The 17,854-nt window shown below is 37.3% G+C and overlaps 1 protein-coding gene across 6 annotated transcripts in view; it reads right to left on the bottom strand.

Moving 5' to 3' along the window:
* Positions 1-17,854, bottom strand: part of ANO3 (anoctamin 3) — a 372,280-nt gene that overhangs the window by 109,221 nt on the left and 245,205 nt on the right. For all 6 annotated transcript variants that reach the window (XM_025459798.3, XM_025459799.3, XM_025459797.3 and 3 more), the window contains one exon: positions 4,222-4,380. In XM_025459798.3, coding sequence (XP_025315583.3) covers positions 4,222-4,380 — 159 coding nt within the window. The remainder of the gene's footprint in view (positions 1-4,221; positions 4,381-17,854) is intronic.

Raw genomic sequence — 17,854 nt, 5'->3', positions numbered from 1 at the left:
CCAGTGATATGGATATTCTGGGTTAAAATTCCCAGAAGAGACATAAAAAAGGAAACACAATTAAAGGAGTCAATAGAATTTGAGACCAGAATTTAACTTGCCCAATTCTATAACAGTAGGCAGTGTGTGAATAAATCCTTACCTTGTAAAGAATCAAGGCAGTGTACTGTCATTTTATATATATTTAAAAGTATTAATAAATATAAACACATCAGTTTTCTAGGGCCACCTCACATTACAGTTCAGTATTCCCTAATAGTGTTTCTTAGAAGACTAATCACAGGAGCCATCCTGTGGGGAAAAAGAAGGGGGGCTCCAATAACATATCTAAGTACCAATGAGCACTCTATTCCACTGATAACATTTATTAGCAAACTAGATATTTAAACAAAAAAATCATTTTTTCACCTTGTCCATCTCAGTTTTTAGAAAAGTAGTTGAATCCCACTTGTAGTAATTTAGGAGCCTCTCAAAATACTTAATTTAACATTTTTCTCTGAATAAGGGAATGGCTAACTCTCATCTTTTCTCAACTTTTCATCTAGTAAAAAAGATGAGCTGGATCTAAATATAATGGTAATTTAAGATATTCATAATATATTGTTAAATGACAGATTTGAGTAGTAGAACAGTATGCATAACATGACTAATTTCTCAAAAAATGTGTACATATTTATATACATAGAAAATATCCTGAAGGGCACCCAGCAGGATAAAATCAAGGCATTAACAGAGGTATAAATAAAGAAAATGATATGATTTGGGAGATAGCAGATATAAACTTTACTTATTATTTTGCACATTTTTATATTTTTAATTTTTCACATTAAGATTTTTTCTTTCTGTAATGTGATAAATATGTGTTTAATATGTGTTTTTCTAAGATCTTGGAGGTTTAAATATAGTAGTAGCAAGACTTTTTTTTTATCAAAGGACTACAAAAAATGCTTTTATCTCCATTCTATATTCCATTTTTTTCTACTGAGCATTGGTAGTTTTATTGCCACTAGAAAAAATAACATCCTTTAAAGAACACTTAAAAAAAAAAGCATTCAAGAAAAGAAAAGCCAGGAATAAAGAAGGGCATCACAGAATGATAAAGAAGCCAATTCTCCAAGAAGGCATAACAATCTTTAATGTGTGTGCATCTAATAAGAATGTCAAACTATGTGGGGCAAAAACTGATAGAACTGTAAGGAGAAACAAATGAATACACTATCACAGTTGGAGACTTCAACATTCTTTTCTCAGAAATAGACAGATCCAATAGGCAGAAAACTGGTAAGGAAATAGTTGAACTCAACAACACCATTGATCAAATAGATATAACTGACATCTAAAAATTACTTCATTTACAGCACGATACACATTTTTCTCAAACTCATATGGACCATTCACAAGATAGATTATATCCTGGGCCATAAACCACATCTTAGCCAATTTAAAAGAATAGAAATAATTTTACAATGTCTGCTCTCAGACCACAGTGGAATTAAACTGGAAATCTGTAACAGAAGGATAACTGGAAAATTTCAAAATAGATGTAGATTCAATAACACACTTCCACATGTCACACGGGGCAAAGATGAAATCTCCAGAGGGAAAAAAAATTTTTTCTACTATGTGAAAATGAAAATACAATTTGTCAGATTTAAACTATTTAAACTTTAAGTACAGTGAAAGCTGTGCTTAGGGGTAAATTTATAGCATTGATTTCATGTATTAAAAGTGAAGAAAGATTTAAAATCAATAACCTAAATTCTACCTTAAGAAACCAGAAAGCAGCGTTTTTAGGATAAAGGATAATATACAGAAATTAATTGCTTTCTTTTAGCAATGGAGAGTAGAATTTGTAATTAAAAACACAATATCATTTACAATAGCACCACAAAGACCTAGTTACTTAGGTATAAATCTAAGAAAACATGTACAAGATGCATATAAGGACAACTACAAATTTCTATTAATGAGCTCAAAGAAGAACTAAATAAATGGAGAGAGAATTCATGTTCATGGATAGGATGACTCAATATTGTCAAGATGTCAGTTCTTCTCAACTTGATCTATAGACGTACAATGCCAATCAAAATTTCGATGCAAATCAAAATTGTGATGCCAATCAAAATTTCAACAGGTCATTTTGTGATAAAGATTACAGAGAAGAAAAATACCCAGAAGAGCCATCACAATATTGAAGGTGAAGAACAAATGGGACTGACACTACCTGACTTTCAGACTTACTATGAAGCTACAGTAGTGGTGTTAGTGAAGAAATAGACAAGTAGATACAGGAAACAGAATGGTGAGCCTAGAAATAGACCCACATAAATATCAACTTGACTTACGAGAGTCAACGGATCTTTCGCAAAGGATTAAAGGTCAAATGATGGAGAAAAAAATGTCTCTGTAAACACCTTGTGCTGGAACAACTGGACATTCACATGCACAAACTAAATAAATCTAAACACAGACCTTATATCCTTTAAGAAAATGAGCAAAAAATGGATCATGACCTAAATGTAAAATGCAAAACTGTGTAACTCTTAAAACATAAAATAAGAGAAAACTTGTATGACCTTGGGTACAGGGATGGTTTTCAAAATATAACACCAAGAGTATAGCCCATGGAAAAAAATTGATAACCTGGACTTGTTTAAAATCAAAAAGTTCTGCTCTGTGGAAGACAATATCAAAAAAAAAAAAAGAGAGAGAGAAAACAAGCAACAGGCTGAAAGAAAATATTTGCAAAAGACGCATCCGGTAAAGAACTGTTATTTCAAAATATATAAAGAATCTTAAAACTCTACAATAAGAGAGCAAACAACTCAAAGGCCTTAACAGATACCTCACCAAACACGATATATAGATGGCAGAGAAGCATACAAAAAGATGCTGTACATCATATACCAAGAAAATGGAAATTAAAAAAAAAAAAGAGCTACCACTATACACCTACTATGGTCAATATCTGGAATACTGGAAGCAGCAAGTGCTGGTGAGGAATGGGAGCAATGGGATCTCTCCATTCATTGCTGTGGAAAGGCAAAATGGTATAGCCATTTGGGAGGACATTTTGAAGGTTTCTTACAAAAATGAACATAGTCTTACCATAGGATCCAGCAATACCACTCCATGGTATTAACCTAAATAAACTGAACATGTACGTCCACACAAAAACTTGCACACAGATGTTTAAAGCAGCTTTATTCATAACTGTCAAAACTTGGAGGCCACCAAGATGTCCTTCAGCAGGGGAATGAATAAACAAACTGCAGTGCATCTAGATAATGGCACAGTGTTCAGCACTAAAATGAAATGACCTATAAAACCATGAAAAGACATGGAGGATCCTTAAGTGCATACCACTCAGTGAAAGACGCCAAGCCTGAAAAGTCTACAAACTGTACGATTCCACTACACGACATTCCAGAAAAACTATGGAGACAGTACAAGGGTCACGTTGGCAGGAGTTGAGGTTCACGGAGACGTGTACAGGGAAGACACAGAGGATTTTTAGAGCAATGAAAATACTTTGCCTACTATCGGGTAGATACATTTATCCGGGTAGATAAATTCTTATACATTTGCCCAAACCCACGTCATGTACAACGTCAAGAGTGAACGCTACCGGACTCTGGACGATGATACTGAGTCCATGTAGGTTCATCGGTTGTAACAAATGTACCACCAGAGGAGTTGATAATAGGGGATAATGTGGGGAGGCAGGAGCAGCATTGGAAATCTCTGTGCCTTCCTCTCAGTTTTGCTGTGGTCCTAAAATGGCCCTTAACAAAAAATAAGGTCTGAAAAAAGTGATGAAAGTATTTAAAAAAAAAAAGGATTGAGAAGGAACTCCTTCACAGTCCAATATTGAAACCAGACATTGACGGCTTGGCAGCCTTTTCTTTCAGCATTTTTCTTTTCGCAGGTTTTGTGCTTTATGTAGGCATAATCACTTCTTCAATTTTTAAAATCGTAAAAATAGTTATGCTCTTTGAAAAAAATTTAAATTTACGGAAATATATAAGAAAGAAATACACAGTTAAGTGGGACTGTCTGTACATATTTCTTTCACATTTAGGAAAATGTGGAAATTTAGGAAATGACTACACGTTTTATAAAGACGTGAGCTATACACGCTTCCCATGCTAAAACAGAAGCCATAGACGATAGCCCTTCGAGCACGTCATGTCACGTAGCTAGTGTTAGGGCAGCACCTACCTCCTTTTCCAACATCAGGCCTTCTGCTCGGAGGTTCTTTTCAAATGTGTTTCTTTTGTCATATTGTATATTTGACTTTCTATAAACCAGGATGTAGTCAATCCGCTTTTTGCCATCTTTGAATAGAAGTCCACTGGATGCTATGTAATTCATGTCATTCTGCAAATGAAGCAATGATCGTTAATAGCGTAGGTTAAACAAGCTCACACATTTTTGGGTTCAGTCACTTGGTTTGGATACTGGCAATTCGACAGCAAAAAAAAAAAAAAAAGTGTTTTTTGACATTCCAGTTATTCCAGTTATGAGATATGTAAAGATAATTAAAGAAAACTTTGCGATCTGTAACAGGAGACAAGCCATCAAGGGGTGTTCCAGAATTTGAAATTAGGCCGTCTGATACCAGAACCTCGTTCTGTGAGGCTGGCATCAAACTACGTCTGTTTTATACAGTGACGTCCTATAAAAATAATTATCAGGTAGCATACGATGAGTATTTGTTCAACATCAGGTTCAGACACACGTGCCTTACATGTTTGATCTTATTTAATACTTACAACTCCCATTTCAGAAATACGGGCACTACTACGGCTTTACATAAGTACTGAAACCACCACAGTTTCCGATTTTGAATACTACTCAGAATAGATACTATTTTCTAAACCTGTGTTCAACAACACTAAACCAAACAATAATTCCCGAGCTGCTTGCTCCAAGAAATACTTGCTCACGGGATGTAAAACTGCGAGCTGACCACAGCAGCTTACTTATCAAGGCTAATCACTTGCTCATTGAGATTGCTTTGAGGTCCTCACCTTGCTCTGTTCATCCACCTGAGCTATTTTTTTTTTTTTCTAAATATGCACGGGCCAATTTTCCACCAAATCCCTGCCTTGCAAGACTTACCTGGCATGAGAGCTGAGGCACCTGCGTGATCCTCCACATTATAAATGACATCATGTAACTCGTCTCCTGAGACCCTTCAAGCTCCGCCTCTTCTAAGCCCAGTCTATTTCCCTTAGCACTTACTAACTCCTAACATGTTCCATAACTAAACAATTTGCTATCTTTTGTTTACTGTCTGTCTTATCCTACCAGAATAACAACTGGACCAAGGTAAGGTTTGTTTGTTTGTTTTTTTTTTCTTACTATTTTGTCTCAGAGTGTTCCAGACATCTAACCCAGAATCAGACACATAGTAAGCATCCTTCCTTGCGGGAGGAAGAAACAAAGGGAAGGCAATATCCATAATCCTGTGACCTCAGGAATATAAGGCCAAGAAGAAATCGTGTTATCATTTCTCATCCTCTCATCCTCTCCCCTCCAATATTTAAGGCAAAATTATAACAGGTTAAGATAATTAATTGCAGCAGAACTGCAATAGCCATGGTGTGCCATGACCCACTGCCTCCAGACGTTTCCATACTAATTTATACAAGGATTAGACTAAAATAAACCCATGGACGATTCTTCCTTTGCATTTTCTTTTGCTTAAAGTATATCACCCAGTCCAGTCCATTAATGAGAGGGAGCTAAGTCGTATGGTACTAATAATGTATTTAACCCCAGGTGAAAGCAAAAGTCCTTCAGTGCAAAGACCTAGAAGTAAATGATTGATTGGTAGGAAAAATACAAGAAAATTAGATAGTGTTTAGTTGATTTTGCATGCTTTTCATATTTTAAAAGCAGCATGCACCGAAAGTGGAACCCGGACAGTTACTGTGACCCATTGTTCTAAGTCTAAGCAAAGCAAATGGTCAACTCTCCCAGAGAAACAGCAGCCTGACTATCCAAAAAATTGACTTTTTTTTGTTTCTGAGCAAATGTGTTCACAATCAAACCATATTAACTAGAATTCTAATTTACTATTTGATTATTCTATGAATTCTAAATTATTGACGATGAGTTTTACCAGACAAAATGAGAGATAGTAATCAAAATGCTAATAGAGAAGCACAGAAAAATTAGGAAATCTCTTCCGAATTACGTTTAAAAATTGTTGAATAGGGGCGCCTGGGTGGCTCAGTCGGTCAAGCATCTGACTTCATTTTGGCTCAGGTCATGATCTCAGGGTCTCGAGATCAAGCCCACCATCAGGCTTGAGATTCTGCGTCTCCCTCTCCATCTGCCCCTGCCCCTGTGCTCTCTCTCTCTGTCTCCCTCTCTAAAAAAATAAATAAAATCTTAACAACAACAACAACAACAACAACATTGTATAAGTTCTGTACAGTTTTAAGGTTAGGAGTATTATATTTTATTTGAATACACATATGGCAACCGTTGACCAAGGTGTTGGTTAACCGTGTTCAAACCTTTAAAAAGGGGAACGGGCAGGAAATGCGTTACACGTATCATTGTATCTAGACATCAAAGGAACGACTCCTTTAATTCTTTGATATAATAATAGTTGTTTGAAAATGAAATCAAGCCTCATCTCTTAAATTATCTGGAATAGTGAAATGCTTTTCAATTACAATACAGGATGCATTTAATTTAGAGACGATTTTTGTGTTTATCCCTCCCAGAAGACAGAGTAAAACTAGTTTTGTTCAGAGAAGCTGGCATGCCGATCATCCATCAGGCACCTTATCCTTTAACAGGTTTGAAAACAACTTAATTATTTAACGCACTACAATCCATAAATCTCTGGTACTTTCAGAAAAACTGGCTAAAAAAACTTCCTAAAGAATATCTTGGCAGGATGCACGCTACGGCTCATGCTGAGAAAGAATCCTTTGCAAAGACTGTAGCCTATTTGCAAAATAGCAATAGAAGTCTGCCTCCTTGCATAAAAACACATTTTTTAGAGTATTTTTTCAAATAAAATTATGGTAGTAACTGCTTGTTTGTGACATGCGTATTTTTTCCAGTATTCCGTTCTCTTTTCAATCTAACAAGCACTTATTGAACACCACGTGTATGCTAAATACTATGTGAAACTTGAGTGATGAAAATAAGAGGACACAGAAGACTTTTCAGGGATTTCAGCCTACCTGTGCATGTAGATATTTAGTTACTCTGCTGTCTAATAATCCCAGGCTTAGAGGCCCGAGCTACAGAGCTGAAGAATGCCAAGGTGTGCCAGAGGAAGACTGATTAGCAGGTGCCAGTAGCCGCCAAGGGTCCTGTCTCCTTGGTGACTTTACCTGCCAGGCGGGCACAGTATCAGGTCAGGGCACTGCTCTGGGAGTGACTGCTGACCGATTACGTGGGGACACCCTTCTGAGTTGGTACGATGCAGGTCGGTGCGCCGGCTGCGGCCCCGAGGTCTGTACCAGACAGACTGGGGGTTGCAACCAACTGTGTCCTCAGACATGTCACCCCATCTCACTGCTCAGCTTCAGGTCTCACAGCTGTTAAGTGAGGATAACTGTATTCGTCGACATTGTAAGATTATTGTTATGACCGATGAGATAATGCACACAGAGCACCTCAGTGTCGTCTGAGCTTTTGGGATCGAAAAAAAAGTCAGCTATTCTCACGCAAAAAAAAAAAAAAAAAAAAAAAAAAAGGTAAAATACTCATGCAATGTATTAATTTGCTTTGGGATTTGTCTTGTTTGCTAGTTATCCAAATGACTCCTTTTGCTTTTTTTTTTTTTTTTTTTTAGAAAATCATCTTCCTTAGGACAAAACCAGGTAGAAACCCCAAAGGATGTTGGTGTGGATACAGAATCAGAGCAAAGGAAAGCAGGTATCCTTTACAAATACTTGTGAAATATGATTTGCAACAAAATAAACCATGCAATAAACAAATGCATAACAATGACTTATTGCAAAAAAACCCAAAAAACAAAAAAACAATGACTTATTGTAAGACCAACACCTGTGTAACTACTGCCTAGGTCAAGCAACAGAACCCCCCAACTCCTTCAGAAGCCCCCTTATATCACCTTTCTCAGCTGCCCTCCACATCCGCTCCCCACAAGGTAATCATAATCTTATTGTTCATGGAACTACTGCCTTTCTTTTCCTTAGTTTTATTATTTATTTTATTCTTATTTTTATTTTTATTTTATTTTTATTTTTTTGCTTTTCCTTAGTTTTATTTCCCACACTATATTTTAGTTCTGTCTGTTTAGCACCTTTGTGTAAATGCAAATATACAGTGAAGAAACTTTTGTGTCTGGCTTCTTCCCTGTTATATTACGGGTGTGAAATCCATCTCTAATTTTCATGTATTTGTAGTTCATTTTTCTTCAATGTTCTATTACTATATAAGTACAATGAGACTTATTTATGCCTTCTACTAACAATGGCTATTTGGGCTGTTTCCAGTCTTGACTATTGAAAATAAACCTATAATAAACATTAATGCGTATAGTTTGCAATACACAGGTGCATACATTTCCATCTCTGTGTACCTAGGAGAAAAACTGCTGATTCATAGGAAAAATCTGTTCTCAACCTTAGCAGTAAGTCAAGCTTAACTCAGAATGCAGTGTGTTGCATACAGGCTCTAAGTTAACTTCTGGTGTCTCTCAAGATTTCATGGAATATGGCTCATACAGATGGAATCTTCTTGATCACTGAGGCCTGGTCTATGCTTAAAAAATTGACTTATTTTGCCGTACTATGTGACGTGAAAGACTAGAGGATGCATGGGTTTCAAGTGCTGTCAGTATCTACTTCCACCTGCAGGAGACCTTTTATCCAAATTTTGCTGTTCTGAATGCAACCAATTATTGCCGTGCCCTCTTACTGGGTATTTCTGTTTGGAATTAGAGGGGGGGGGGGGCACAGGTGGAGGGAGGCAGCAGGAGCAGTCATGACTGCCTTGCTCAGAAGATTGCTCTTGTTAAGGGCAGTGGGTGCTTAGGGTCCTTGTCTGTGTGGCCCCGCAGCCCAAAGGAGAGGACCAACGATGGGGCTAGGCTAGCCCAGCTCCCCACCGAATCTGGGTGGCCATCCGGCTGGTTTCAGTTCCTGAGGCCAAGGGTCTGTGTTTCATGCTCGTGTTTCCTAATCTTTTCCTACCAAATCTTTAAACAGTGAAGATCTTTTTCTTTAGTGTTTGGCAGTGGTGTTTGTTTTTGTGTGTCTGTATCCTTTTTAGGCGATCATTAATGGGAGATTGGGAAACGACAGTCTAGATGTTGATAGTCTCATGCCATGTTTTTTTTTTTAATATTTTATTTATTTATTCATGAGAGAGAGAGAGGCAGAGACACAGGCAGAGGGAGAAGCAGGCTCCACGCAGGGAGCCCGACGTGGGACTCCATCCCGGGTCTCCAGGATCAGGCCCTGGGCTGCAGGCGGCGCTAAACCGCTGAGCCACGGGGGCTGCCCTCATGCCGTGTTTTACTTAGAAGTTTTAGCTTTATCTCCCTGAATTAGGGGAAATCCGGACAGCCCGGGTATGTAACTGTAATTTATTTCAGAGTTAAAATCATTCCTCACAACAGCTCTTGTGGTTGACTCTACCTATTACAGAGGGGAAAAAGGAGGTTTTAATACTTTTTTCATTTCAGACAAATGAGAAATAGTTTTACCCAGCAAGTCACATATTTACAGCAATAAAACCAATCCCTCTTAAAAGAAGCTAACAGAAAATACACCAAGAAGCTAACAGAAAATACACCATGCACTGCGGTTGAGGAGACATTCCGCATGTGAGTAGAAATTTACCAAGTGCTGCTGAATTAATAAATATTCTGGTTTTTCTGTTACGGAATTGTTTTTTTTATTTTAAAATGGTAGTTAACAGGAGAAGAATGTTCCCGAAGTGTCCTCAGTGATAAAAAGTATATTAATAACATATATATTTTAACACACCTAGCTTAACTCAAAATCTGTCAGAAGAGTAATTGCTATGTAAATTTTCCTATGCAAATCATCTCTGATCCCGAGTCTCAGGAACCCCAAAGAGTCAGACCTCAGTGCTATCCAGGCACGGCCTTCACTGTGGAGAAGACCCAGGCCAGGCTCATCGCTTCCTTAACAAGAAAGTCAACCCTACGTCTAGTCCACATCTTCTTCAGAAATACAAATATTCTCTAAATCAGTAACGGGAGGGCTCTTACCAGGTGGTAGATTGTCTTCCAGCTCCTATCACGTTTGGTAGAGAAAACTGCTGTTTAAGAAAATAATAGCTAATAAAGTAATATTTAAATAAATAATACTACTAATGTAAGCTAAGCAGGAACTAAGCACCCTTCTGCACGCTTTGTATATATTCACACATTTCATGCTCACAAAAACTGAGAGAGAAGTGTTTTTTCTCCCCATTTCACAAATGCTGGACGGGTCAGTGGTAGCCAAAGAGCAAGGCATCCCACCTGGTTTCCCACAGCACCTCCCTCCGTCCTCCTTTTATGCATCATGTTATTTAACCTACATTTGCTGAGTGTCCTAGATACACACTGCGGAGCTCCCCGACCCGGGTAGCCTCCCCTCGCCCACCACTCCCAGGCACGGAGGCAGCGCCCGGCCCCGGCCCCGGCCCAGAGGCAGGTGCACCCGGCCTGCAGCCCACCTGCCCACGGGATAGGGACCAGGTGGGACAGAGCTGTTTGCTCACAGGAATTAAACAACAACAACAACAACAACAACAAAGGAATTAAACAACAGCCAAGTGTATCACAGACATTGCACACGTCGCTCCAATCTCCACCTGGACCTTCCTCTGGACTCTCACGGTCCCAGGAAGGCTTCTAGGGACGGGGAGGCCTGAGGATGCCTGTTCTTCCTGTGGCCTCCTAACTTCACAGCATCCACGGTTTCAGTGGTGTGTTTTCAAATCATCTTAAGGTTTTTATTTTATTTTATTTTTATTTTATTATTTTATTTTATTATTTTATTTTATTTTATTTATTTTATTTTATTTTATTATTTTATTTTATTTTATTTTATTTTATTTTTCAGCTTCAAAGATAACTGTGCTGCCAAGTGAAAGGGTCCAGTCTGAGAGCTGCACAGGCTGTAGACTTCCCACTCCATGGCGTTCTGGAAAAGGCAAGACTAGAGAGACGGCGAAAACATCAGTGGTTGCCGAAGACAGAGAGAGGGAGGGATGAAGAGCAAGGTGCAGAGGGTCATCAGGGCAGGACGCCCGCCCCAGGCGACACTGCGATGACGCGTACGTGTCAGCAAACACTTGTTCTAACATACAGAATGGACAACGCCGAGTGTGAACCCCAATGTCAACCGTGGTCTTTGGCTGATTATGACGCGTTAATGCAGTTTTAGCGACTGTAGTAAATGTCCCACTCTGGGGGTGGGGTATGGACAACGGGGGAGGCTAAGCATGTGGGGGAGAGGGGTATATGGGACTCTTGTCCTGCTCCAGTTTTCCATGAACCTAAAACTGCTCTAAAAATATTCTTTAATTTTTTAAAAAAATTTTTTTTAAAGACTATGTGAAATGTCATATAACCTACAAGTTACCTCGTATCTCTTACTGCCACATCCTAGGCAAACTAGTTAAATGCACATGCTGAAGAGCAGAGAGGCATCTTTAAGTCAAAGACAGTTCCTAAAATAAAGCCGAAGGGCTCTATATCTTTTCATTTAGCGGTGTCATCCTTTTTTCTCTAATAAAAAAAATGTATTCATGTTTATCTGTATAAAGGATTTATTATATGTCTACTATGTGCTGGGAGCTCATAGCTCTGGGAATATAGTAATAAACCAGGCAAAGTGAGGCTGGACTCTGTGAGGCAGATATGGTACAGAAATTAATACAAGATGTGATTCAGATGTAAGGTGCAAAAAATAAGTTTGGTGCATCGGGGGAACGTCAGTAAAGGTCATTTTAGATTACTAAAAGGAGAAGTAAGCTGTTCCCTTTTATTGGATAAAAGTAACAATTGGATTTGCAGTTAAGGCAGTAAGATCCAAGTCAGAGATCGAGTCAAATTTATTTTCCTGTAGAAGAGGGTAGTAATACCAGCACTTCACAAAGTTGTTGCAAAGTGAAAATTAAGTATGGCAGTGCACACAAGGAAGGTGGTCTTCTGTCCATTTTAACATCCTATCACTGAATGTATATATCGGCCACTCAGTAAATGTATGTTAAATAACATGATGCATAAATGACAGGAGTAAAATGTATGTAAAATATTATAGACATGCTTCTTCTTATTACTATTAATATTCTTTGATGTTATTAAGTAGGGATATAGAGCAGAGAGAGAAAATTCAAAAGAGGGAGCCCTCTTTGTACAAAAAAAAAAGGTTTTGGGCCCCTGGGTGGCTCAGTGGGTAAGTGTCTGCCTCTGGCTCAGGTGATCCTGGGGTCCTGCGATCGAGTCCCACATCGGGCTCCCCCAAAAAAGCATGGTTCTCCCTCTGCCTGTGTCTCTGCCTCTCTCTCTGTGTCTCTCATGAATAAATAAATAATTTTTTTCCTAATTTTAATTATATTTATTAATGTGAAACTTAAAAAAAAGATTTATTTATTTTATTTTTTGTAAATATATTTTTTTATTGGTGTTCAATTTGCCAACACCCAGTGCTCATCCCGTTAAGTGCCCCACTCAGTGCCCATCACCCAGTCCCCCCACCCCCTGCCCATCTCCCCTTCCCCCACCCCTAGTTCGTTTCCCAGAGTTAGGAGTCTTTATGTTCTGTCTCCCTTTCTGATATTTCCCACACATTTCTTCTCCCTTCCCTTATATTCCCTTTCACTATTATTTATATTCCCCAAATGAATGAGACCATATAATGTTTGTCCTTCTCCGATTGACTTATTTCACTCAGCATAATACCCTCCAGGTCCATCCACGTCGAAGCAAATGGTGGGTATTTATCATTTCTAATGACTGAGTAATATTCCATTTATTAAAGAGGTGATTTTTTTTTTTTTTTTTTTTTTTTTTGCTTCTTAAAGCTAAACAGCTTTAAGCTCTTTAATAGCTTCTTAAAGTAAAGAGACTCATGAGATTAGGTCATTGCAATTTTTATCAAACTGAAATACTTGGAATTGTGCTGATGGAGTATCTTGTTGACTTAATTTTTATTGAATTGATTCCATTAATGCTTATGAGTTATGCAAAAATAATTTACTCAAAACTTCAAATCTGTTTCAGTCAGTCAGACAGAGCATACTGTTGATTATATTTGTCTGGCCTGCTGGCAAGCTCTTGCTGGTGTATTGTAGTTAGATAAAGAATTGTTGGTTTGCTTCATTAATGGTACACCAAACATTCACTGATGAGGCTGCATGTTAGTGTATCAGAATATAATACTTTATGGTATTATTTATTGTTGCATAAAAAAACCTACTGCAAACCTAGGAGCTTAAAACAATGCAGATACATTATCTTACATTTCCATGAGTTCAGGTGTAGCTTAGCTGGTCCTTTGCTTAGGCCACCAAGGAAGCTGCAACCAAGGTATCAGCAGAGTTTTACTCTTATCTTAAGGCGGGACTAGGGAAAATCCATTTCCAAGATAACTCAGCTTGTCGGCAGAATTCATTTCCTTGTGGCTAAGGCATGAGTGTCTGACTTCTGCTGGCTGTTAGCTGGAGGCCAACCACAGCCCCCAGCCCCGAGACACTTTCTACAGTTCCTGGACATGTGGGCACTCCCAGCCTGGCTGATGGCATAAGCAAACCAAAGAGTCTCCAGACTGAGTCTGACAGCAGGACAGAGTTTTATATAATGTAACATAGTCAAAGAAGTGGTATCTCATCAACTTTGCTTTATTCTAGTGTTTGGAAGTAAGTCACAGGGAAGAGGATTATGCAAGAGTTTGAATGCCTGGAGGCAGAGATCATTTAGGCCTTCCTAGAGTCTGTCCATCAAAGTAAGATTTATAAATTAGATAAAAGTTAAAGAACTGATTTAAAAGGTTAAAAGTTGACTTTAAAAGAAATCATGGGGCGGCCCGGGTGTCTGGGTGTCTCAGCGGTTTGACACCGCCTTCGGCCCAGGGCCTGATCCTGGGGACTCAGGATCGAGTCCCACATCGGGCTCCCTGCGTGGAGCCTGCTTCTCCCTCTGCCTGTGTCTCTGCCTCTCCCTCTCTCTGTGTCTCTCATGGATAAATAAATAAAATCGTTAAAAAAAAAAATAAAAAGAAATCATGAAATACTGTACTAAGGAAAGAAGGCTTACAGTCTCACTCACCAAACTCCTCCATAGAATAAACAACTGGGGGATAATCTATCAGTTTGGAAATTGTTAGAACAGAGGATATTTAAAAAAAAAAAAAGGAAAAAGAAGGGTATAAAAGAATATGGGTTTACTCCTAGTTCAATCTCTACTTTCATGGCTGTAGACAAATGGTGTTTCCTCCCTCAATTCCCTACCACAAATCAGAGTGGGTATAGAACAAAGGGTCTTTGTAGCTCTGACATCAGGATCCTTTTCTTTTTCCCAAATATTTCTCCAGGAAGCCGTTTTCTAAGACCTCTAAGGTTTTCCAGCTAACTCTGGCTGGGGTTTTTATTTCTGTACTGAATGATACATAGATATTGGGCAGCTGAGTTCACTCCTTAAAGTGCTTCAAGGGTCTTTTCAGAAAAGTATTATAAATGACAATTGAGATCTGTCTTACTTTGACCTGAGTAGGTACCTTTGACATCATGAAGGAGAAAACAGGAGACAGGGCTTCTCTTATTCCAAAGTGAAAAGCTCAATGTCATCAAATTTCATGAGTTGAGTAGAATACAAAGCACACACTTTGGAATGTGACACCCTTTATGACCACTGAAATGTAGCCTAAAGGGGGAAATGCAGAGATGTAAAGTACTTCTAGTAAAAATCTACTACCAACTTTCAGAAGTAGGGCATAAACATAGAAAATCAGAGTTATGATTCCAACAACATGGAAAACAACACAGTTTCAAAACTCTCATGTCATAAAACACCTAGAAATGATAGATAAAATAAAACATATAACTACTGAAATTCCAGAGGAATAAGCAGGAAAGTATGTATGTCTAGCTTCTAGGTAGAGAAAATATGTAGAAAACTATAACTTGCTGGCAAGTCAATAGCGTGGCTGCTCTGAGTGAAGATGTAGAAATCAATAAAAAAAAATAGCGGAAACAAACACTGATAAATTTAAAAATAAAACTTTAAGTAATAAGCTAAAGATATAAAATTCAGTGAAAGCTAGAAAAGAAAGTGAAGATACAGTTTCTTTAGTAGATAATGCTGATTCAGATGAATTAGATATCTATATAAAAAAGTTATAATACTTTAGATTATATTTAAACATCAATTCTAGCTCAGAAATAAACAAAAATTTATGGTCAATTGACTTTCAGCAAGGCCAAGGCAGTTCAATGGGGAAAAATGGTATTTTCAACAAATGGTGCTGGGGCAACTGTATATCCATTCGCAAAAGAGGTTGGATCCCTATCTTAAACCATACACAAAAATTAGTTCAAAGTGGATCAGAGACCTAAATGTAATGAAGAAAATTATATAATTATTAGGCTAAAATATATGAATAAATATGAATATGAATAATACCTTGAATAAATGAATATGAATAAATAAATACTTTGAGTTAGGTAATGATTTCTTAAATACAACACCAATTATACAGAGACAAAAGGAAAAAGAAAATATAAATGGACTATATAAAAATTAGACACTTTAGTGCTCTAAAAATATATGCTATTAAGACTGTGAAAAGGTGGGGCACCTGGATGGCTAAGTCAGTTGAGCAGCTAATTCTTTTTTTTTTTTTTTTATTCATGAGAGGCACACACAGAGAGAGAGGCAGAGACACAGGCAGGGAGAAGCAGGCTCCATGCAGGGAGCCTGACGTGGGACTTGATCCTTGGTCTCCAGGATCACACCCTGGGCTGAAGGTGATACTAAACCTCTGAGCCACTGGGGCTGCCCAAGCAGCTAACACTTGATTTGGGCTCAGGTCTTGATCTCAGAGTCATGAGATCAAGCCTCATGTGGGGCTCCATGCTCAGTGAGGAGTCTGCTTCTGTCCTAATGCTCTCTCTGTTCTTCCCCCAACTTGTTCACATGCTCATGTTCTCTCTCTCTCTTTGAAATAAATCTTAAAAAAAAAAAAAAAAAAGTGAAAAGGTAAATCACAGAATGGGAATAATATTTTTTAAAAATATGTCTGATAAGGGACTTGTATTTACATTATATAAATAACAATAAAACCACAAATAACTGAGCTACCAATGAACAAAGGATCTGGATGTAGATTTTTCCAAAGAAGATATACAAATGGGTCAACAGGCATATTCCCTAATGAAAATATTAGGGAAATGCAAATCAAAACAGTGAAACACCACTTCTCACCCAATGGTTATAATCAACATGACAAACATTAAGCTAGAAATGGGAACCCTTGTCCATCATTGGTGAAGACGTAAACTAGTGAACAAGCTTTGAAAAACTGTTTGGCATTTACTCATGATGTTAACCACAGAGTTACCGAATCACTCATTTCACTCCCAGGAATATACCCAGGAGAATACATCCACACAAAAACTTGTACATAAATATTCATAGCAGCATTATCCATAATAGTAAAAAAGAAAAAGCGATGCGATGTCTATATGATCAATACATAACTGAAATGTGATATTATCCACATAATGAAATATTATTTGGCATTAAAAATGAATTAAATATTGACACATGCTACAACATGTTCATCTAGGATGAACCTAGATAATATACAAAGTAAAGGAAGCTAGTCACAAAAGACCATATATTATATGATTCCATTTATGTGAAATTCTGTAATAGACAAATACAGTATATAGGTTCATCATTTCCTAGAGTTGGAGGAGTGAGTAGAATGGAAAATAATTGCTAATGGGTACAGACATTGTTTAGGGTACAGGTTTTCTTCTTTAAAAAATATTTTAAAATGGATATTGTGATGATGGTTTCACAACCTAGGGTATACTAAAATCATTGAATTGTACACTTTAAATGGGCAGTGAATGTTACGGTATGTGAATTTTATGTTAATAAAACTCTAAAAATCAATTACAGATGGATTATGGATTTTCAATGCACACGAATATATATATATATATATATATATGTATATATATATATATATATATCTTCTAAAAGCTGACATAGGAACTCACAGTAGGTGAATATTTCTTAAACAGGACTCAAAAAAGAATGCACAGATTTGCTACAATTCTATAGTAATTAAGGCAGCAGGGTATTCATGCTGGAATAGACAATATAAGAAACTAAATAGAGATCCCAGAAAAAGACCTCCATAGAGAACTGAGATGGAATTACAAATCTGTGTACTTTTCCTGGGTAGGGTAGATGAGTCATTTAGTGGCACTAAAAAAGTCAGTTATTATCTTGGAACAATACCATATACAAAAAAGAAAAACATAAAAAGAGTTTAAAGACAAATGTGAGAAGCAAAAATGTAAAACTTTCAGAATAAAATATATAAAATATTATATATAATATATAAAATTATATTAAATATGTAATATTTAATAACATTAAAATAAAATGTTAATGTTTTAGTAGGAAAGTTTTGTTTGATTTTGTGTGAAAAAAAGCTCCTAGGCCCGTAAGAAGGTAAAACTATGATTAGTAAAACCTTTGTACATTAAAAGCTCATAAAAAATGTGATAAAGTAAGCGTTCATTAGAAGATATTTTTCATGACAAATAAATGATTAGTCTCCAGGACATGTAAATAACTCCTCTAAATCAATAAGAA

Source organism: Canis lupus, chromosome 21 (genome assembly GCF_003254725.2).
Source record: "Canis lupus dingo isolate Sandy chromosome 21, ASM325472v2, whole genome shotgun sequence".
Taxonomy (NCBI): Eukaryota; Metazoa; Chordata; class Mammalia; order Carnivora; family Canidae; genus Canis; species Canis lupus.
Note: the sequence above shows the minus strand (reverse complement) of the source record. Positions and strands in the feature narration are given on the sequence as shown.